The following is a 20,989-nucleotide window of genomic DNA, read 5'->3' on the forward strand; positions in this document are numbered from 1 at the left end:
TGGGCTCATTACATCATAGTAGGCGCCAGACGCCGATGTGGTCGAAGTGCACTCCCTCGTTTTGTTAACCTATCACGACCGTCTAATCCAGATGTGACGGCCTGGATGTCAAAAGGCCTAAGATCTGCTTGTAGCACTGAGTGTAGCGGCTGTATCGGGATATAGAAAATTCACCTTCACCAAGTTGTTTGTCGTTGTGGAGTCGCGATGACGTTTCCGACGACATTCACTACTAACGTGACTCCACGCTAGCGGCTTGGCCAAAGCCGGAGCTTCTACTTGATAACGCTTGCCCTCACCTTCTCTCCTCCTTCAAAGTCCCACCTGCGTCCCTCGCCACGCAAATGCGCCCAATCATTGGAGAGCGCGACATCTCACGCAGACCATCACGAACCGACACAAATAGTAAGCCCAGCTCTCACTCCCAAAATCCCCAGCTTCACTGACATCGCCACCAGCTCTGGGCAAGGTCTGACAACCCGAAACGTCAAATTGCACGCTACACTAATTATCCGCGACGAGCGGTCTCTTTGTCAGGAGCGTCCGCCCTGCAAGTACGAGCTGGCTTGTACTTGGCCTCTCTAGGGCACTCAGAGTGACACTGTTCGCACGCTGGCCGTGGCAGAACAGCTGTCGAGGTTATACTGCGACTGTCGCAGGTCGACTCGCGGTCACTCACCTCCCGCTTCGTTGTACGCACGAAACACATTTTCGATAGTATCGGGAAGATAGCGCTCTCCGAACTATCATCATACACGTGCGGGCACCTGTATGACGATTCTGGATAGACGACTTCGCGTGCCAGACGCCCCATCTGGTGATATGTAACGCCTATCATTACATGTCATGGATTGGAGGACTCACGCGTCCGGGCGCGTGACCTCTGGGCCACACCGGAGGATGGGTCCCGCTTGCTAGTCTTGTATTCCGGGATTAGTAAGGAGTTATGCCCCCATCTGAACACTGTACAGGTGCGCAGTCAACCTACAGTCCCTGTTCAGGATATCCACTCTCTCGGTGGTCTCCTCGCTAGATCGCTCTCGGGTGATTTAGTGACGCGTCAACGGCGTGTCATGGGATGCGAGGCAGTGTCTCTACCCACTTGGATATACAGGAGCAACCGAGCTCGAACCGCATTTCGAGTGTCTTCCTGGTAAGGTACTTCGTATGAGCGCTGGATCGTTCGCGAACTCTGCCTTAGCCGATCAGAGATCTACTTTTTCATTGAGTCTTGGCCTTGACGGCGAGGCTTGAGGAAGGAGTCATTAGTAGGACATCATAGCAGGGATACAGATAATCATGTTAGTATGATAAGATGAAGAAATTGTTGTCCACAGCACATTCTGAATTGTATGCTTTGTCATTATACTCTAATCACTGCTATCGTCTCCTTCTCGTCTACCCCAAGACTTCTCATAGCCAGCCGCTAATGTCGGATCTACAAGCCCAACAACTCTAATACTTCTTTTAAGCTTATCTTGCCTAGTATCTCTCTGATGCCTTCGCCAGGTATCGCGCACATCCCGTGCTCTTTTCACCAGACCATTACTATTCCTATTACCCTCTTCATCAGGCAGTCTTTCATCATGTGTCTCTTCCACCCACGTTCTGCTAGCCAGATATGGTGAGGAACCCACCGATTGAGACCTCGGGATTTGCGACGCGTATACTGGAAGCGGAGGTGGGAATTCGAGCGCGGTCGGAGAAGTCGGCGGAGATGAATTGTACCAGGATGACCTGCGCCAGGGGTAGTCGGATACTGCGCTCGACTTTTGTCGTTCATGCTCGCTCGGAAGAGCATCGCAGCTATTTGTCGCTTCGGAATGCGATGTTGTGGCCGAAGACAGGCGGACCAACGCAAAACCTCTGGGGAGCCGGAACAGAACGCTACGGTATCCTTGGGAAGAAGAATCAGAGGCTGTTCTTTGTGAGCTATGAGAAGGTTTTTCGGTCTCTGTATGTTCGATAGATCCAGCGCGTGACTTGTGGGTCCCCTGGCCCTTAGCTCGGGACGGAACGCTGGAAACAGATTTCTGATGGGGAGTGGTAGATCCTTTGGTAAAGCGCGGGGCTGTCCCTTCATTGACGGATGGTTGTTGGTCTTCTCGACCAATGTGCTGGAGTGGTGTCCAAAGGCTCCTCTTTTTGCTTTTCCTGCGCATATTCGAAGTCTTTCTTCCCGCCGGCTGCTCTGACATCGACTTGTAGGTTCTCGATCGGAACTTTGGAATTGGTATGCAGCCGCACATAGACAACCCCGTTGAGGTGACATTCCGAACGCTGCTTCGGGGTTGAAGAGCTCTGCATTCATAGTATTGGTCCGCCAGTACACCATGATAATCTTGCGAGAAGCCTAGAAGTAGCAACTTATCGCTCAGCTCCTCATCTTCGCATTCGTCATCCAACAATGGGCTCGCACGGTACAATGGTGGTAATTTCTTCCCTCGTAATGCTGGAGATATTCGCGTAGTGCTGTCTTCATCCGGAGTGGCAGACCAGTATTCGCATCCAGTCTTTGTCTCTCTTGGCCACATTATGCCCAACGATACGTATGCTTTCGCTCTACGTGAATCATTTGATGTTTGGTATATGACATCTGCGGATGGTTCTGAAAAGGTAGGAGAGATAAGAGTGTCTAGGGCCTTTCCATGCGACGAAGATCTCGACAGTTCGTGTGTTGGTTGATTAGATGCAGGGTCCGAATATTGACGTACAGGTCGCAATGGTGCAGGCTTAAAGTCGCTTGTCTCAGCCGACCAGGACCAAGACTCTGTTCGTATGCTGCCAATACTGGGAGACGGCTCTGGTATTAGTGGGGAGCATTCGCGGGTCGCAGAGACCGGAACCGGCTGAGCAGATGGAATGGAATCCCATTCGGTGGGCGCTATCCATGGAGTGAAGTTAACATCGGTGTCCATCTGCTTCGGCGGTGATGGCATGATGAGAGGGTAAAGTGTCTGACTGCCTGGAGTCAATGGCGAGACGTCGCTCAACGTGCTTGGATTTGGCGGTACGGTTCGAATAAAGGACTTAAAGGATCCCACGGTTCGGTCCATGTTCTCGGGCGGTGATGACCTCAAGGTATGATGCTTCAAGGATACCTAGGTAGATGCGCTCCTCCGTCCTGGACCGTCGCGAGCAGGTACAAGTTGTTGGAACACACTCCTTACTTGCGCACTCCGAAGTGCTTCCAGAAGTTGACAAACAAAGAAGAGCGCCATCAAGAGCTGCACGTGGCGATCAACAGGAACGGATCGCTTAGGGGTGCCCTATCGCAAAACAAAAGTCAATAACTTTTCTATTTTGGAGCCTACGGAATGAATGCGGCCCCGCATTGGCCCAAGCAAGATCTGTACACAGCTGCTAGTGGAGCAGCTCATTGCGAACATCCACTTTGTTTCTTCTCAGTGAGGTGCTTAGGCATCTGGAGGCCGGGTTTCCCAAGTTCGCGATTCCACATGTCGGCACCTGGAGGACAGGCGGTCACAGCTAGGTGCTAGCTCCCAAAGAGGACAATGTGTTGTGCAAGCACCAGTCCGAATCGATGAATAGCATGATGGGCGATGTTGCATGAAAGCAGTCTGTTGATTGAAGAGGGTGGGACGCATGCATCATGTCAATTCGCGTATTCCAGCAATGCCAAGCCTCTTCGCCGGATTCGTGACTAGCGCTCGACCATCTCCAGCCCTGCACAAGGCGCGGCCATCTGATCAACAACTGTAAGCTGCACGACATCTCAATCGACAACTATACTCTACATCACCTGCAATCTCCGCACTCATACCGCCGTGATTGATAATATGAGACTTATTTTTCAGGCAACCACGTCGTCATTGCTCTCGTCGGAGAGACTCGAAAACGCCCCAGTTCAGATTGGCCTAGAGCCGGATGAACAACTCCCCGCACAGCGTTGGATGTGGCAGCCCATCAGCATCGCATGCACGCTGAACATACTTGCGCCAAAACGCCATATCGCGTCTTGTGCCCGATCTGAAAGGTTTGCTATCTAGTCTGATTGGTTCCGACAGCGATTTCCTGATTTCGGCCGCGCCTTTGAGTGCCACCGTAAGCCAAAGTCTTGCTCTGCACCGACCACGTTTTCGCGGCACCTTATACTAGGGAAAAACTGAACAGGTCTGCAGACTCCATTGACCCAAAACCTTGCAAAGGAGGCGACCCAAAGTCAAAGTAGGCTCCAGGCTGTTCAGCTTTTCCCTAGGTTGGCGTGGCGGTATTGTAAGGTGATGGAGCAATGTGGTTAGTGCGATGGCTTGAGGCTGAAGTAAGATGTCCGGTCGAAAGATCTCACACTGCAATGTTGTCCCGAGGGTGTGTGTGAAGACTCCTGCGCTCTGACTCTGCGCCGGTCAATTGGTATCTTCGTCCGTTATGTCGCATAATCACGGCATGCAGCGAGTATATCTAGACTGACAGTCGTGCCCAAAGTGACGATCAGCCAGACAAAATCTAATTAGCATCACCGTCACGAGTCGTTCAACTCGCAGCTATCTCAGCCTCGCACCCACCTCATATTATTGGGCCGTCTTCCTCCGCAGTACTGCGCAGCAACTAGCATATCATGGCGACACCTTCATCAATGTCCGTCCAGGACGAACTAAAACCCGATATACTTCACACAGAGCCCTTGAGCGATTCAGTGTCTGATAGGCTCAAAGCCCCTGAACCTGAGAAATTCAAGCCTGGCTGGCGCTTTCTGGCTGCTTTTGGCAGCCTCTGTATCATCACACTCATGGCCGCACTGGATGCCACTTCGATATCGGTGGCGCTACCAGTATGTTTGTGATATCCACTACGCACTACTGTGCTAATACACAGCAGATTATGGCCAAAGCACTACACGGATCTGCCATTGAAGCTTTCTGGAGTGGAACTTCTTTCCTCTTAACATCAACCGTCTTCCAGCCCGTTCTCGGATCATTCTCACACATCTTTGGGCGCAAGGCACTGATCTACGTCAGTCTGGGTTTCTTTCTAGTTGGCTCAATCATCCCCGCCGTGGCCGACAGCTTCACCGTCATCTTAGTCGGTCGATCAATTCAGGGAATTGGTGGTGGCGGTATCATCTGCTTGACAGAAATGGTCGTAGTCGATACTGTACCGCTCCGTGAGCGGGGAAAGTGGTTCAGCTTCTTCGGAGCTATGTGGTCAATCGGTACTGTCGCAGGACCTCTCCTGGGTGAGTGCTGAACATCACAACCAAACAATCCGTACTAATAACCTATAGGTGGTGGTTTTGCCCAAAACGTATCGTGGCGCTGGATATTCTGGATCAACTTGCCCTTCCTCGGCCTCGGAGCTGCTTTGGTGACAGCTTTTCTCAAGCTCAACCAGAAACATGGCGCCTTCTTTGCGAAGCTCCGAGAGGTCGACTGGATCGGTATGGTGCTATTTCTTGCCTCGACGACTGGTTTCCTCATTCCCGTCACCTGGGGTGGAGTGCAATATGCCTGGGACTCGTGGCGTACTCTCGTGCCCCTGATCGTCTGTGCCATCGGTATGATCGCTTTCGTTGTGTACATTGAATACTTCGCCGCCAACCCCCTCATCCGCACCTCGGTATTCAAGAACATGTCCGCTGCCATTCTTTACGTCTCGACAATCATTCACGGTATCATACTGTGGGCCATCCTTTACTACATGCCACTCTACTTCGAAGCTGTTAAAGGCTTCGGTCCGATCCTTGCCGGCGTGGCCATGTTTCCGTGGACATTCACTGTGGCGCCAGCTTCGGTCGCAACGGGCATTGCAATCGCAGTCACAGGACAATATCGATGGGCAAACCGCGCTGGATGGTTTCTCGCCACACTCGGCATGGGCCTCCTCATCATGCTCAAGCCGAACACATCTACAGTGTCTTGGATCTTTCTCAATCTGGTTGGCGGTGTTGGAACGGGCATCTTGTTCCCTGCCATGGCTCTGGCCGTACAGGCTTCAGCGACGGCCAAAGACCAGGCCTACGCCGCGAACATGTTCTCCTTCTTCCGTGCCTTTGGGCAGACGCTCGGTGTTGCCATTGGGGGCGTCATCTTCCAGAACCAGATGAAGAAGAAAATGCTTACGTTCCCTCTACTTGCTGATCTGGCGGCGGAATATTCTCGCGATGCGGCTGGGCTAGTGGAGATCATCAAGGAGATGCCTGAGGGAGAGATGAGAGAGCAACTCAGGGAAAGTTACACGGACGCACTCAAGTACATCTGGATCGTCATGCTGGCATTTAGTGCAGTGGCCCTGCTCGGCAGTTGGTTCATCAAGGCTTACGACATGAATGGTGCCATGGACACGGAGAGGGGTTTCGTGGACAAGGACAAGGTTGGGGACGTTGAGAAAGAGCAGCCTGTGATGTAAGAGGCCAGGTGCGGATATGAAGATTCTTGTTTTTTTGGAAGCATCAGCGCGGCGTTGGAGCTTATTTGGTCGACCAGATACATAATGTTAATCTCTTGATACAACAATCTTGAGTGTGCCTAGCAACAAAATTGATGTTGCCTATTATACAGACGCGCCTCATGTGCGAACTCGCCTCACGATCGCAGTTGAAGAAGGCCTCGAATGTATTTTTGGTGCACAGGCGGGTGAGACTTCGCTCGACCGGGTCAAGCATCAACGGTTGGGTCTCAGGAGCGGCCGGGATGAGTCGTGAAACACGCCGTCGTGCGTCGTGACCGTTGACACCTGGGCAGCGATCCGGGCAAGGGTCTGGATGGCAGACGTGCGTCATCACCAGAACAACTCATCGCGATAATGCCGGACACCTATCTTATCAACTGAGTTTGACGCAAGTGGCGAGTCAAGTGCCAGAGTATAACATGACGGTAGTAAGATGTGACGCAGCAAGAATTACAAATGCCGTTGCATTCACGATGTTGGAGGTCGAGGTCTGGCCACCTCAGGCATCAATGCCAAACGCCTAGCAGTCTCGGATGTAAAGAAGAAACGGCACCGAAGAGGAATATTAGTGAACAATGCTGCTGTTGAGAAGAGTGAAAGACATGCGCGACCACGGTCGCACAAAGGTGATTAAGGATTTGGGTAGCGGGCAGGAACATGGTGCTACCCCAGCCACGATGACGGGAGAGTGCGTCGTCAAGTTGTTAGTTGCACCGCCCTGCAGCGGCTATATAGCGGGCGTTGTGCGGTGCGTCTGCTGGGATAAAGGGGCAGGTTAGATGACAACGGCGCAGCGAGTGACGCGTTTCTTTGCTTTGGCTCCCAACAACAACCACGGTCGTCCAGGACACTCTCGTGAATGCGACGGCGAAGACCCTGCAAGCTTGAATTTGAACGTGTTTGTCGCACCGAATCGATATTCAATCGTCGCGGTTCGCACATGCACGCTACTGCAGGCTCAATCTTAGGACCCACTAATGCACACGGGCTGCCAATCACGCCAGCACTTGGCGGCCTCTCATCAGCGCACAAGCTCCAGCCCCGGGCGCCCCTTCCCTTCGACGCGATTGACGGCTCTTCTGACAACTCTCCCAAAAAGCAGTGCCACACGGGAAGCCGGCTCCCAGACACCTTCAAGCACGCGCAACCCTCACCTCAGTCATTCGTTTCAGGAAACCAACCAGCAAAGACAGCACCACAGCAGCAACCTGCACCTAATACACCCCCCCGTACCATCACCGTCACATTCACCGTGCGCCAAGCAACGCTCCTCCGGCACTTCCTCATCCGCGAACGCCTGCATCGCAAGAGCGACCGACTCTCGCCCTCCTCGTTCCTGCCGTCCATAATCGATTCCGGAGACCATTGCGCGCCCTTGCGAGGCTAATTGACAGCTTCACTGGAACCAGCCTACCGGATCCAGCGATCGCGACGACCCTGAGCAAACCGCACCTGCCTCCCCGCCCACCGACACCCGCTCCCATGCCTAACGTGGCCATCCCTTCTTCATAACAGTCGCCTCCGACACTCGCACCCCCAACACTATTCTTCCCATCGACCTCGCTACCCACCGCTGCCATGAAGGAGTCATTCGCTGCCCTTCTGCGCACGGCGGCCGGCAAGCTCACCCTTTCGCTGCTCGTGGCTTCGCAAGCCACGGCCTATAATTTCAAACCCGTCCCAAACCCCAACCTCAACCTCGACGATTTAGGCCGGATAGCCTTCGCTGGAGATTTCGATTCGATATCGCTTTACCAGTACGAAGGCCAAAATCAAAATACTCCCGCTACTGGAGGAGCCCTCCTTGCACGCTACCCCAACGGCGTCTTTGCGACGATCAACACCACAGATGCCGACATTAAGGCCATGTGCGCGCTCCAGGTCAATGGCGCGGAACGAGTCGTGTTCGCAGGCAACTTTACTAGTGTTGGCGATCTTCGCACACCTGGAGGCATCGCGCTGCTCGACCCCAACAACGGCAATGTCACTCCACTCGAAGGACTTACTGGATCGGTCAACGCGCTCTACTGTGATAGAGATGGCGGTCAGGTCTACGTGGGAGGAAGTCTAGAAGGTGCGAACTCGTCCAACGCTCTAGTATGGAAGAACGGCTGGGAAGACCTATCGTTCAATGGCTTCAATGGCCCCATCCACTCCATCATCCGGTCCAACGACAACATCATTTTTGGAGGAGAGTTCAACGGTCTCGGAGGAGGCAATGCGTCGATTGTGTCGAGCGAAAACAACACGCAGGTCATCCCCATCGCTACCGCAGACATAACCGCCCAGACAAGCTCCGGCCAGAACGGCCTCTCAGACCCCAAGAACATCGCATGCAAAGCCGACTTTTCCACGCAAGGCGCCGGCTCGACATGGCTGCTCGCCGATCGATCGCCCGGATTCTGGAAGGCCGACTTTGGCTTCGGTTTCGAGCCAACAAGCATGAAGCTCTACAACACGGACTTCGAGGGCCGTGGTAGCAAGACTTTCCGCTTCACTGCACTTCCAGACGGCGGTATCTTGAACCTGACCTTCACTGACCCCGGAACCGGACAAAAGCGCTTTTGCGACGCCACATGCCCCCTGCCCGAGGGCAACACCACTGCGCAGGACTTCTCCTTCGTCAACGTCGTTGGTATGAACGCTTTCAGGATCGACGTCTCGGAATGGTACGGTCAGGGTGGTGGTCTTAACGGTATCCAGCTGTTCCAGGACGCCATGTACTCCTATGCAGTCAACGACTTCAACGAGCCCAAGAACTGTGGTTCAACCACGTCAGGGTCAGAAGCAACCTCTACCGGCTCTTGGCAGGTCTCTCCGTCACACGACAGCTCCTCCAGGTATCTCACCACATCTCTGCAGGGCACACCCATCGACACTGAGTCGACCAGCGTCACCTTCCTGCCCGACATCAAACAGTCTGGCAACTACTCTGTCACCATTTACACGCCTGGATGCCAGGGCGATGGTACTTGCGGCACCCGCGGTCGGGTCAACGTCACAGCACAATTGGGCGGCGAGCCCAACAGCGTTGAGCTTTGGCAGACCAACAACTTTGACAAGTACGACGAGGTTTACAACGGCTTCATCGATGTCACCGATGGCTCCCGTCCACAAGTCATCCTTCGACCTGCAAGCGGACAAGGCCCTGGCCCCTTGACTGTCGTTGCACAGAGGGTGCGCTTCACGCTTCTGAAGGCTACGTCAGGTAACTTGAACGGTCTCTTCGAGTACAAGCCTGGTGAGACCGTCGACGCGGACGACTTTACCAAGTCGGTCATCACCGCCGCCGGAGCCAGCCTCATTCCTAGGGAGAAGGCTTTCGTTACCACTGTCACAACAGGTGATCAGACACTGTATGTCGGCGGATCCTTCAACAGCAGCGACGACCGCAACAACATTTTCGAAGTTCGACAGGGAGAGGGAGAACCCAGCGCACTTCCCGGCAAAGGACTCAACAACCAGGTCATGACTATGTTCTACAACGCTAGTACGCTGTACGTCGGTGGTAACTTCACCAACACGGCGGAGAACAACGTAGCAGGCCTTGGCGGAGTGGCTACCTTGAACAACAACCAGTGGCAACCCCTTGGTGCCGGTGTAGATGGTGTCGTCCTGTACTTGGTACCGTTCTCGCTCAACATCACGGCTAATACTCCCGAAGACGTGCTCGCTGTTAGCGGATTCTTCAGCCGGGTCAACGCCTTTGGTAACAACCCCAGCACCAGCGTTAATGACTTTGCAGTCTGGGTGCCATCTCGTGGCAACTGGCTGCACAACCTGGACTTCTACTCTCTAGCCATGTCCGGCAGACTGATGACTTTCGCTGATGTGCCCGGAGGTGAACGCTGGTATGGCGGATCGGTATCATCTGGTGCTCTTCTCGCGAGCGGTACTGCTGAGCTCGAAAGTGGAGATGAACTGTCACTCAGTGCTTTCCCCATCAAGATCCAAGCGCAACAGCAGCAACAGACCCCTTCTCGTAAGCGAGCCATCGTTCAAGGACAAAACCTCAACACCACTGGAGTCCGTACTGGTACTTTCTACAAGGAAAACGGCATGAACAAGACGATCCTCGCTGGACACTTCGCAACCAAGGGCGCAGAGGATCGCAACATCACCAACCTCCTCATCATTGATGGTAACGACTCTGACAAGGTAACCGGCTTTGACGACGAGCTGGATGCCAACTCCACCTTTGCGGCTGTCGCTGTCTTGGACAATGTCTTGTATGCCGGTGGCATGATCAGCGGACAGCTTAACAACAATCGTGTTGCTGGTGTTGTCGCCTACGACCTAAACAGCAATTCGTTCACGAAGGCCCAGCCCCCACCGCTACAGGGTGTGAACGTTACAGTTAACGCCATCGCTCCACGACCGAAGTCCAAGGACATCTTCGTCGCAGGTCAGTTCCAGTCCGCTGGCGCCTTGAGCTGTGCTGCGGTGTGCATCTGGAATACCGAGCGTAGTCAGTGGACTGCACCAGGCAATGGCCTTTCCGGTGACGTCTCGTCGCTCACATGGGTTAGCGACAACAGTCTGCTCATTGCGGGCAACCTCACTTCTGGCACCAACCAGACCAAGATCCTGACCTACGACTCATCAAGCAGACAATTCGCAGTCGTTCCCGGTGCCAACGACCTTCCTGGTCCGGTCACTGCTCTGACCATTGCTAACCGTAACGGAGACCAATTCTGGGCCGCTGGTACAGCAAGCGATGGCACTGCGTTCCTGCAGCGATTTGACGGTACCAAGTGGGTGCCTGCCGACGGGGCCATGTTCGGTAGCTCGACCGAAATTCGTGGAATTCAGGTCCTTTCTCTGTCCGAAGACCATGGCGAATCCGATATCATCGACCGCAATCAAGATCTCCTTCTTATGGGCCAGCTCAACATTACTTCGTTTGCGGGTAAAACAGCATCTGCCGCGCTTTTCAACGGCACTACACTCACTCCCTTCCTCCTTGCTACCAAGGGCCAAGACGGTTCGACACAAACTGGAGGCCTGTCCTCCGTCTTTGTAGAGAACCCCAACTCATTCTTCAGACAGTCAAGTAAGTCGCAGAAACCATTTCCAATCTCGGTCTGTATGCTAACGACTTTCAGACAAGCATCTCGCGCTATGGGCCATTGTTCTCATTGGTCTCGCCATCGCTCTCGTCCTCACCTTCCTCCTCGTCGTTATCGGTATCGTTATCGAATGGTTCCGCAAAAAGCAACAGGGCTATTCCCCTGCCCCGACGTCTTACCCTGATCGGTTAGGCAACGTAGGACGTCTGCCGCCGGAGCAGCTGTTCGGAACGTTCTCGGGACCTCGAGCCCCAGCAATCTAGGCGGTTCTGCCACCCCTGCGATTTTGACAGCCGATAGCGATAGCGTTGCTCCACAAGACACATCCAGTGGCCCTGTAGCTGTCACGACTGATGACAGGGTGATGCAAGTCCCTGAAATTCGCATTATAGCCCCCTCGACTGATGATGGAGAGACTCCAGTCCCTGATAGTGGCCCTGTAGCCGCGTCGACACCACTTGGGGAAACTGTACAATCGAATGAGACAGGCGACAGCCAGGACTATTCAATGGCGGACTTGCTACCGGCCATGTTTCGTATTTCCGATTTCATCAAGACGACGACGAAAGCCTAGTGGGCTGATTGATATATTTAAAGTTGGACCAGGATTGATTTGATACCACGCGGCTAGCGCAGCCCACCATTATTTCCATTGCTTTTTTCTTTCTTCTACACTTCCTCTTGCATTGGTGTTTCCTTTGAATACTTCCATGGAAGAGTTCACGAACGAACGCTTTTCTTTTCTTTATGTCTTGGCGAGCGTGAAGGGCGCGTTGGAGAGATGCGGAGCTGTAATGTGTACTTCTTCAATGGGATTGAAATCGTAATCAGGGCGGCGGTAGTGGCGGAAGGAAAGACGGTGGGTGTGTGCTAGTGCACGCACCAGGAGAACTGGGTTGATGGGGAAGGGGACGGGAAACCGGTGTATATGGACAAAACTTGTAGTCGTCTGGGGATGTACGCATCCCGATGCTATAATATACTCATACTCTAGACATGTTCACCTTGCCTTGAGCTTCGTTCATTCATGTCTAGCTACACACAACAAGTCTACCTGATGGCGACGAAATACTACAACAGCTCCGCTTCCTTGAGAGGTTTCAAAAGAGCTCTCACTGCCTTGTCTTACCCGCAGTGATCCAGACCACCTCTACCTTCGGAGCGCGTTACAATCCTGCGCTAGCTAGTAGCCTTATAGACTACCTCAGTATCCGCCACCCGTAGGTATACCGGAATACCCAGCTCCAAGCTACCTCGGTATGCGGCAACTCCAGATTGATAAGACTGGACATGCCTTCAAGACGTGGGGATAAACCCCCTCTCAGCATACACCTGTCGACAAACTCGCAGTAACGGAAACCTTGCCCTCGCATGTGAAACGATTCCAGCAGGAGTAATGTTGCCAATTGTCCCATCACTATCCGCAATCACATACTGATATATCACCCACCTCAACTCTTTCGGCAGACGAAGAAGCGCCGACTCCTTTGCGTTCCGCTCAGTGATCTGGTTGGCTGTGTCGTCGAAGAACTTGGCTGGCCACGGCCATTGCGACGCGTCTGTTGTGACGGCGCTGTTGTTTGGGACAGGCACTTGTTCGAAGAACAGTGTCTTTCGGTCGAACTCGTAATACAGGTAGAGCGACCATCGGGATTCGGCCTCGGAGAGGACTTCGCGGCCGGGATCGATCCATGGTGCCCAGGGTGGGGAGGTCGCTTTGGGACGCTTGGTTGGGAGGCCGTCGCCGAAGAGGGTGGGCTGCTGGGGGTTGGGGGTTAGATCAGATGAAGCGGACGTCATGGCTGTGAGTTGTGGGTTCTGGGTTGTGAATTGAGTGTTTACGTTGTATATGTTTGTTCGTCTCCGCCAATTCGCGGCTGAGTAGAAGGGGACTTCTTCTGGGCTTGACATTGCGAATGAAGGGCGTTGCTTAGTGGTGGGTGACAACGGAGGGAGTAGCGATATATTCATGGGATGATTTGACTCGGATGTGGGATCCCCTGTGCGAAACACCGCGGATCTCGAAGGATGAGTTGTGACTTACAAACGGTGGAAGGCTAATCCCAAATAGGCAAGGTCACGTTGCTATGCACAATTGGAGTGAATAGGTCAAATTGCTGAGTCTCGATTAGGTTATCATTGACCTTAATATTTGCGCCTAGTTTCTACTGAGCATCTGTCGCCTTCGTCTTTTTCTCGAACATCGTCGTCGAGTTCACCACCGCAACTTCCATTCCTTGCCCAAAGATCTCAGTCACTACCTTCTTCACCCTCTCCGTGATCTCTTCCGTTACTTGGAAGTCTCTCAGATAATTAGACATCACGGTGATCTGTTGAACCTCAGGAAGTGGTGCGACAGTCGCAACTGATCCGCTGCTAAAGTGTCCAAAGCAACACGCCGAAATCACTATACTTTGTATAGCGTTGCACTGGTCCTGCGAGAGCAACGTAGAAGTCTGTGAGGTGTGATACCTGGATTGACAGAGGCCGATGAAATGATTGAGGCTGAAAAGCATGCCCGCGGACTCTGAGTGTGTTTGTCGGCAGGTCTGGCTGAGTGCGAAGAGACGTGCTTTGGGAATCTGTTTCCCTTCCGACGTTCTGACTGTGATGCCTGTCCCTCGTGATGGCTTTAGATCAATGTGATGGTCGCAGAGGGTATACTCGTAAACGGCATTCCGTATTTCTCCAGGGAGACGAAGCAGTGGTGACTTGTACTGGTTTTGGAGAGCTCTATGATGGTGGCGTTAGTCTGTGGTAACAATAGTGCACTTTATACAAAAAAAAAACTAAACAGGTTTGCAGACTATATTAACTTATAACCTTGCAAAGTAGGTAACCTAACGTTAACGTAGGCACCTAGGTGATTAGTTTTTCCCTTGTATAGGGTGGTAGGAAAAGTAACTTTGTGTTGACCTACCTAGCATCCGCCGTCTTATGAGAGAGACGTTCCGCTAGAGCAAACTCTTTCCCGTTTCTGAGTTGCATTTCCAGTGATAAGGTAGTGGAACAGTTGTGAGTGGAGGGCTGTGTGGAGAACTGTAGTCAGCAACTTCTTTATGAGATTATGTAGTGGTGATGTGGGCACATGGTTGCCTAACTTTTACTTGCGAGTTTTAGCGAAGCAGCACGTGCGGGTACCAAAGTGGCTGCCCAGGTGGTAGGCGACACGTGGGTCCCGCTTCGTAAAGGAGGAAGCAGCGCCCAAGCTTTGACGCAATTGTATAAAATGAATGGTAGTCTTAGTGCTCTTGTATCTGCGATTATCTGAAAGAGGACATTATGAACTCTGGAGGTTTTGAGTGACTCATCGGCGAGGTATTATCGTAGTGCCACGACTGTCTTGATGGGAACAAAGTATGGCTTTGCGTTGAACAGGTCATAAGAAACCCCAAAAAGTAGCTAGAAGTGATGATATACATATCCCTCATAGCTTCGAGTCGCCCGAGAAATTAGCGTATTCTTCTTCTTCCTGTCGCACACCCTGCCACATCTCGGCAACACGCCATAACTTTTCCATTCCAATCTTCTCCAGTAGACTTCCTCTTCTCTTTCGATACATTTCATCATACCTCTCATCATCGACCACCGTCGTACCGTCTTTGTCAAACACCAACATCTTGCCATCCTCAACCCACCCTTCGCCGTGGATATATCGGATGAACTGGTCTTGCATAGCTCGTGCTATCCTCCTGTCGCCATCACTGAAGTAAGGGTCAAAATTCTGCAAGAGATATGCAACATCGAGCTCGTGGGCTGCAAGGCCCTTGAAAGGTCCATCTATTGGGTTGGGGACGTGGAAGTGATATCGTGAGGCTGGTCTTGGTGGTGAGAGAGCTTTCCACCCCCGATATGCTGCTAGCGCTGGTAGATAGAAGCGGAGTTCAGATGCGAGTACTAGCAAGCGCTCTCCCTGAACTTCCTTTGATACGTTGCCATCGAGACGATAGATCTGTAGGAGCCCAAGGGTCTCGAGTGGAGAAAGGTGCGTTTCGCACGCTTTAAGAAGACGCCCGAAACTGTTGGGCTGGTCGAGGAGTCGGCCTTTCAGAATGAGGGCATCGTGCTCCGTGTCGCCTATCACAAACTCCCTGCACCATGATGGCTTGTGTATGGCGCTTGACCCATCCATTATCGACTCGATCGTGACTTCTTGTGTGAAGAATTGGCCGTCCACTGTTGCGGCGAAATGTTGTGCTAAAGGTAATCTCTGAGCCAACTCTTCTGCATCGGTGTCTAATAAAACCCTTCTTCTGCTCTCGACATCGTTGCTATCGATTTTCAGATAGGTAGACTGATTTTCGCACATCTTGTGGTGCCACCATTTGTTCCTCCACTTGCGTAAAGATGCCTCGCCACTCATGATGACAACACGCTCAAAGAGTCCCTCGTCCCCAACGTTCGCGCAGAGGAGCGTTGATAACGAAATCGCTCCTGCCGACTCGCCTGCAGTCGTGATGTTGTTCGGATCGCCTCCAAAACCCGCAATATGCTTCTTGACCCATCGGAAAGCTAGCACCTGATCTTTATAGCCCATGTTACCGGCTGCACCAATCTCATCGCTGGCCAGGAAACCAAATACGTTGACTCGGTATGCCATTGAAACACCAATGAAGGGTTTACCGGTTTCTACACCTCGCTGGACAAATCGAAGTAGATCATACTGTGGCCAACTGTTTGCTCCGATGCTGAGACCTCCACCATGTACCCACACGAACACTGGAAGACCTCGTCCTCCACTCTTTGCATCGCTCGGGATATCCTTGGGCACCGTGACGATTACGTTCAGGCAGTCGAACTCATCCATTCTCTCTGTATCGCCCTGACCAGGGCTGCAAGGCAAGACGGCATTTCCGACCAAAGTCAGGTCCCATGCTTGAGCTCCGCGCAATTGTGGACATGATGGACCGAATTGCGTAGCGTCGAAAATTCCGTCCTCACCAACTTCAAGCCTGTCGTCTGGAATCGAATCCTTGTATCGTGCCGGTATCGATGCGTACTTGAGATTGCGAAACTGAGTTGTTGATGTTGTTGATGTACCGCGTAAGGTCCGCTGTAGTGTGGGGTGCTGGAGGGTATTCTCATCGATCGACATTGTTCGTTTCACGTACGCGTTACCTTCCAAGACTTTTGATGAGGATACAAAATGGCACCCGAACTACATATCGTCATGCACCCGCGCTCGCCAGCCTCCCCGCGTAGCACCCCAGACCGCTGACATAGTGTGGGGAGATGTGGGGCTGAACCTCGGCAATGGGAACGGCAGCGTCTTGGACACACGATTTCGGAGATGTTGAGTAGAACGTCTGTTTGTGGAAACCGCGTTAGATACTGAAGATATGAAGTCGAGGAAGAGTAGGAACTACGCGCTTTGATGCACAGGTTACAGTTAGAGGCGCTAGCCACGCGGGGATCGGGCATCTTCGGCCCTGGCCAGGGCCGCTTTTGTGTGCCACACTGCGCTATCAGCCAACAATGAATTATCTCTCTTACATTAGTCGCACGGAGAAGCATACCAAGTCCACTATGCTATGACGACAAGGCTTGAAGAGCGATCGGGCTGTATGTATTCGGTGTTTACCCAGCGTGTCAGCAGGCTGCATTAGCGTCTTGTCCCCATCGCGACACAGGTACCATCTCGACCTCATTTATCTGGTCACCTCACATCCGACCTCAAATGCATGGTCAACTAACTCCAGACTATGAGATCGAGTAGCGGCCAAAGCCTGCTTGCACTGGTGTCTGTCAGCTGCGTGCACATAACCGCTCCTTAACTCCATGGCTCCTGCTTACCTGGGTGGGCAACTGACCCCATTTGGATGAAATCTATGTACACTGGTTGATGCCAAAGAACGGAACCTGAGCTATAAAAGGACGTCATCGGTCCTCGATCTATCATCCATTCACTCTGTCACTCTCATCAACATCTTCCAAACTGCTGATCACCATGCCTGGCTCCACTCCCACGAGACCTGTCGATTGCACGATTGACTTCGATGTCAGCCATCTAGCAGGAAAGACTGCTGTAGTAACTGGAGGTATGCACAGTCTTTACTCCAAACACCATAGTTGCAGCATTAGTAACTGCTACATTCGTTGAAAAGCCAGCTAACCTCATTGGCAGGCGGCAGTGGTCTTGGGGAAGCATACGTCCGAGCACTGGTCAACGCAGGCGTGAAGGTGTGTTTCGGAGACCGCGATGTCCACCGCGGACAACAGCTCGCTTCCTCGCTCAAAGACTGCCGCTTCGTACACTGCGACGTAACAAACTGGGACGACCAAGTCCGCCTCTTCAGCGAAGCCACCTCCCTATCCACCACCGGCAAAATCGACTACGTAGTCGCCAACGCCGGCATCATTCACGCAGACGACGTCTTCACATTCGATGGTCCCTCCCAATCCCCACAAAAGCCCAACCTCGACATAATCTCCGTAAACCTCAACGGTGCGCTCTACACCACCAAACTCGCATCCCACTACTTCATGACCCAAAACGGCACTTCCCCCTCCCCCTCCCAAACAGATACCTGTCTCGTCCTCATCGGCTCTGGAGCGGCTTACCTAGACTGTCCGCGAGGGCCCCAGTATAGCGCGTCAAAGTATGCGATGCGCGGCATCATGCATTCGCTGCGTCGGACGGCGTACTACTACGGGTCTCGCATCAACATGATTTCGCCGTGGTACGTGCGCACGGGCATCCTGTCTCACGAAGATTTTGATGCCGTGGAGAAGGCGGGGGTGCAGTTCGCCACGACGGAAGATGCGGGGCAGTGTTTGTTGAGGATTCTGAGTGATGCGAGTGTCAACGGGCGATCGCTCTTTGTTTCTGCGAGGAAATGGGCGGAGAGGGGGTATGTGGATTTGGATCTGGATGAGTACCCAGGCAATGATTTGTTGGAGGAGATTCAGGCTGATCAGGTCAAGTTTGCGCCTGTAGAGGCTGGTCTATTTGTCTGATCGTTCATTAGCCGTGGTGAAGCCCATGGACGACAACAAATAAATGGGATACGAGAGATGATCTGGTTAGCAAGCGCTATATTGATCCAGTATGTCCGTTTGCCCATGCTCCTTTTGCGTTGACATCGCACCATCTGCCGCTGTAACCTACTCCCCTATCGAAGTTGAAAAGAGACATTGTACCCTATACTTAATGCTAGCAACACGATGCTATTATTTGCCGGCTGAAATAGCGACAGAAAGTCTGGTTTGAGAAAGCTGTGTAGAATTCGGGGACTACACTTTAGATTCCAAGCAATAAAACATGTAGTAAACACCTACGTGCTAGGCAAGACCATGGGTCGATACAACGAAGCTCACGAAACCAACGTCCAGATCTCACTCGTACTAGACAACCCCCAAACCCCTCCCGCCCGATCACCCACAATACTAACGGCCATTCCACTCCTATTGTCTATCATCTCCCACACTTCCGGAGTGCCAGTATATCTCCATAAACTTCCATCGCCATGTCTACTATACAATAAGCCCCCCACAGCATATATACCCACACTTCCAGCTTTCTCAATAGTCTTCCAACTAGGACCAGCCGTGTTCAACCACACTACTAAGCCATCGCTCTGCAATTTGTAGAATTCGTTGCCGCCAACTGCGATGGCGATATTCTTCGCGTTGTCATCAACGATGGCCCATTGGCCTGAGTTGTGAGGCCACAGGGAGCGAACAAGGTATCCGTTCGTGAGGAGATTCCAAAGTGTTTTGTCGTCGGTGACAGCTATTTGCCTAGAGCCTGGAGCCGAGGGCTGTTCGATGCTGAGCCAGGAACTACCAGAGAGCCGAGCCACCCATCCATCTTTGCGCCGCGAGTACAGTTGATCGGCTGCAGCGACAATTTCGACCACATTCGAGTCGGTATTGCTGAGAGCTTGCCAGTTAGATGCGCTACCTGTCCAGCGAAAGGTACCCCCGTCGTAGTGTCGTTGGTAGAGGTTTCCATTTGCACCGGTGATCTGAGCTGTGTCCTTGTTGTTGTCTACGACCACCCATACACCATTGGAGTAGCGAAGAATTTGCCCCGAGGAACGCATTTGGTAGAGACCGTCATTGGCCGAAGCGGTAGCCGTGTTGGACGTGACTTGTATCATGCTTGTAACTGCTGAGCCTGAATCGATACGATTCCAAGTCGGGCTCTTCCAGCCATAGATGCTGTGTATACCCATCTTGTCGTCAGGATGCATAGGGCGTATGCTACCATCGTAGTAGGCGAACATGATGGCCGCCTCGACGCCACTGTGGCTCATCCCGAGAGCGTGACCGATCTCATGAACAGCTGTATACCCGAAAAGGCGGTCATCTGTCCACTGGTAATCGTCATTGAAGGTTACATTGATGTTACCAGACGACATGGAGGTGCCATCAGAGACCATGGACGTAAAACCGTAACGCGTATCGTCTCGACCGAGGGGAGAAAAGCGGATGTTGATGTCAGCTCTAGCGTTCGAGGCTGCTTGTACGATGTTGAGGGGTATGTAGTTCATCCATTGGGCAAAAGCGGTACTGTACAGCATTAGCAACCAGGGTTATTGGACTGGAAGACGAAATCGTAGAAATTGACCTGAAGAAGGTCCACACCATAGCCTACAGAATACCACACACCCGAGATGTAAAAGCTTAACTTACCTGATCGTGCTTTGCTGGCGCGCTGTAGACAGATCATTCGTGTAACTGTCGAAGCGCCATGTCAACGTCGTCTTCGCCCACTTCGGGCCCCAGAGTACGTATCGTCGCTCAACATCCGAGGCGTCCTCTACATCTGTCGCATTGTACGGTTGTTCCGTGCCACAACGCGGCCCGCTCATCATGTCCATCATCTTATCGCTGAAAGCCCCAGTGACAGGCTCTTTGAGCTTCTTTTGTATCTTTCGTATGGCTCCCGGAAGCTCGCTGTCTGATACGGACGCCCCAGGCTTGAGCCAACCGTAGAGTCTATAGAAGTCGTTGACATGCTTGGAGTGCTGCCTTTGGTCAGTTGCCGGAGATGAAGGTGGGGTTGAAGTCGGCGATGCTGAAGTTGCGCTTGGTATCAGAGCGGTAGTGCCTCGGGCGAAATGCTGGTGAGGTGATGCCAAACAGCAACGTAGGGTTCCGAGTAAGAGGAAAACAATGGAGAATCTCGCCATCTTGCAGTTCTCCGTACACTGGACGAAGACTGAGCTGTGAGAATGCGTTTTCCAGTTCGACCTTCATTGATATCTCTTTTGTATTCCAATATCATCCAACCAAAGCGTTCCAACATCAGTCCAACCCGATTGTAGCGAGGTGGTGTGTAGGCGCGTTGGTGGGGGGCCATGAACCGTGGTTTGAGGCTGTCTTCATCATTAGATCTGCAGTGCCCAAAATAACTTCCACTCATGTATTATTTGGCACACTGAAGGAGCAATCGTTGCCGAATCGAAGGGAACATGAACGCCACTCTACTGCTGACCGGGTACATTCCCTTAACAAAGGCCTTGTATATACGGGGATGACAGTGGATTGGCGCAAGCGTTCCAGTA

At 52.5% G+C, this 20,989-nt stretch overlaps 6 protein-coding genes across 6 annotated transcripts; 3 read left to right on the forward strand and 3 right to left on the reverse strand.

The window, feature by feature from the left end:
• Nucleotides 1–4,579: 4,579 nt before the first annotated feature.
• On the forward strand, nucleotides 4,580–6,366 carry J4E78_004324 (uncharacterized protein; the record flags this gene model as incomplete). The annotated part of the gene is made up of 3 exons (XM_049364953.1): nucleotides 4,580–4,792; nucleotides 4,840–5,197; nucleotides 5,246–6,366. 3 exons carry the CDS (start codon nucleotides 4,580–4,582, stop codon nucleotides 6,364–6,366), a joined length of 1,692 nt encoding a protein of 563 aa, XP_049222754.1.
• Nucleotides 6,367–7,986: 1,620 nt separating this feature from the next.
• J4E78_004325 (uncharacterized protein) lies at nucleotides 7,987–11,740 on the forward strand (the record flags this gene model as incomplete). Its single annotated transcript, XM_049364954.1, has 2 exons — nucleotides 7,987–11,461; nucleotides 11,514–11,740. The coding sequence occupies 2 exons, from the start codon at nucleotides 7,987–7,989 to the stop codon at nucleotides 11,738–11,740; spliced, it is 3,702 nt and encodes a 1,233-aa protein (XP_049222755.1).
• A 1,033-nt stretch (nucleotides 11,741–12,773) lies between these two features.
• Nucleotides 12,774–13,388, reverse strand: J4E78_004326 (uncharacterized protein; the record flags this gene model as incomplete). Its single annotated transcript, XM_049364955.1, has 1 exon — nucleotides 12,774–13,388. The coding sequence occupies one exon, from the start codon at nucleotides 13,386–13,388 to the stop codon at nucleotides 12,774–12,776; it is 615 nt and encodes a 204-aa protein (XP_049222756.1).
• Nucleotides 13,389–14,904: 1,516 nt separating this feature from the next.
• On the reverse strand, nucleotides 14,905–16,572 carry J4E78_004327 (uncharacterized protein; the record flags this gene model as incomplete). Its single annotated transcript, XM_049364956.1, has 1 exon — nucleotides 14,905–16,572. The coding sequence occupies one exon, from the start codon at nucleotides 16,570–16,572 to the stop codon at nucleotides 14,905–14,907; it is 1,668 nt and encodes a 555-aa protein (XP_049222757.1).
• Nucleotides 16,573–17,424: 852 nt separating this feature from the next.
• Nucleotides 17,425–18,434, forward strand: J4E78_004328 (uncharacterized protein; the record flags this gene model as incomplete). The annotated part of the gene is made up of 2 exons (XM_049364957.1): nucleotides 17,425–17,515; nucleotides 17,602–18,434. 2 exons carry the CDS (start codon nucleotides 17,425–17,427, stop codon nucleotides 18,432–18,434), a joined length of 924 nt encoding a protein of 307 aa, XP_049222758.1.
• A 429-nt stretch (nucleotides 18,435–18,863) lies between these two features.
• On the reverse strand, nucleotides 18,864–20,784 carry J4E78_004329 (uncharacterized protein; the record flags this gene model as incomplete). The annotated part of the gene is made up of 4 exons (XM_049364958.1): nucleotides 18,864–18,881; nucleotides 18,986–19,991; nucleotides 20,115–20,449; nucleotides 20,740–20,784. The coding sequence occupies 4 exons, from the start codon at nucleotides 20,782–20,784 to the stop codon at nucleotides 18,864–18,866; spliced, it is 1,404 nt and encodes a 467-aa protein (XP_049222759.1).
• Nucleotides 20,785–20,989: the final 205 nt, after the last annotated feature.

The sequence above is a fragment of the Alternaria triticimaculans genome (genome assembly GCF_023758025.1).
Source record: "Alternaria triticimaculans strain BMP 0046 chromosome Unknown scaffold_5, whole genome shotgun sequence".
Classification (NCBI taxonomy): Eukaryota; Fungi; Ascomycota; class Dothideomycetes; order Pleosporales; family Pleosporaceae; genus Alternaria; species Alternaria triticimaculans.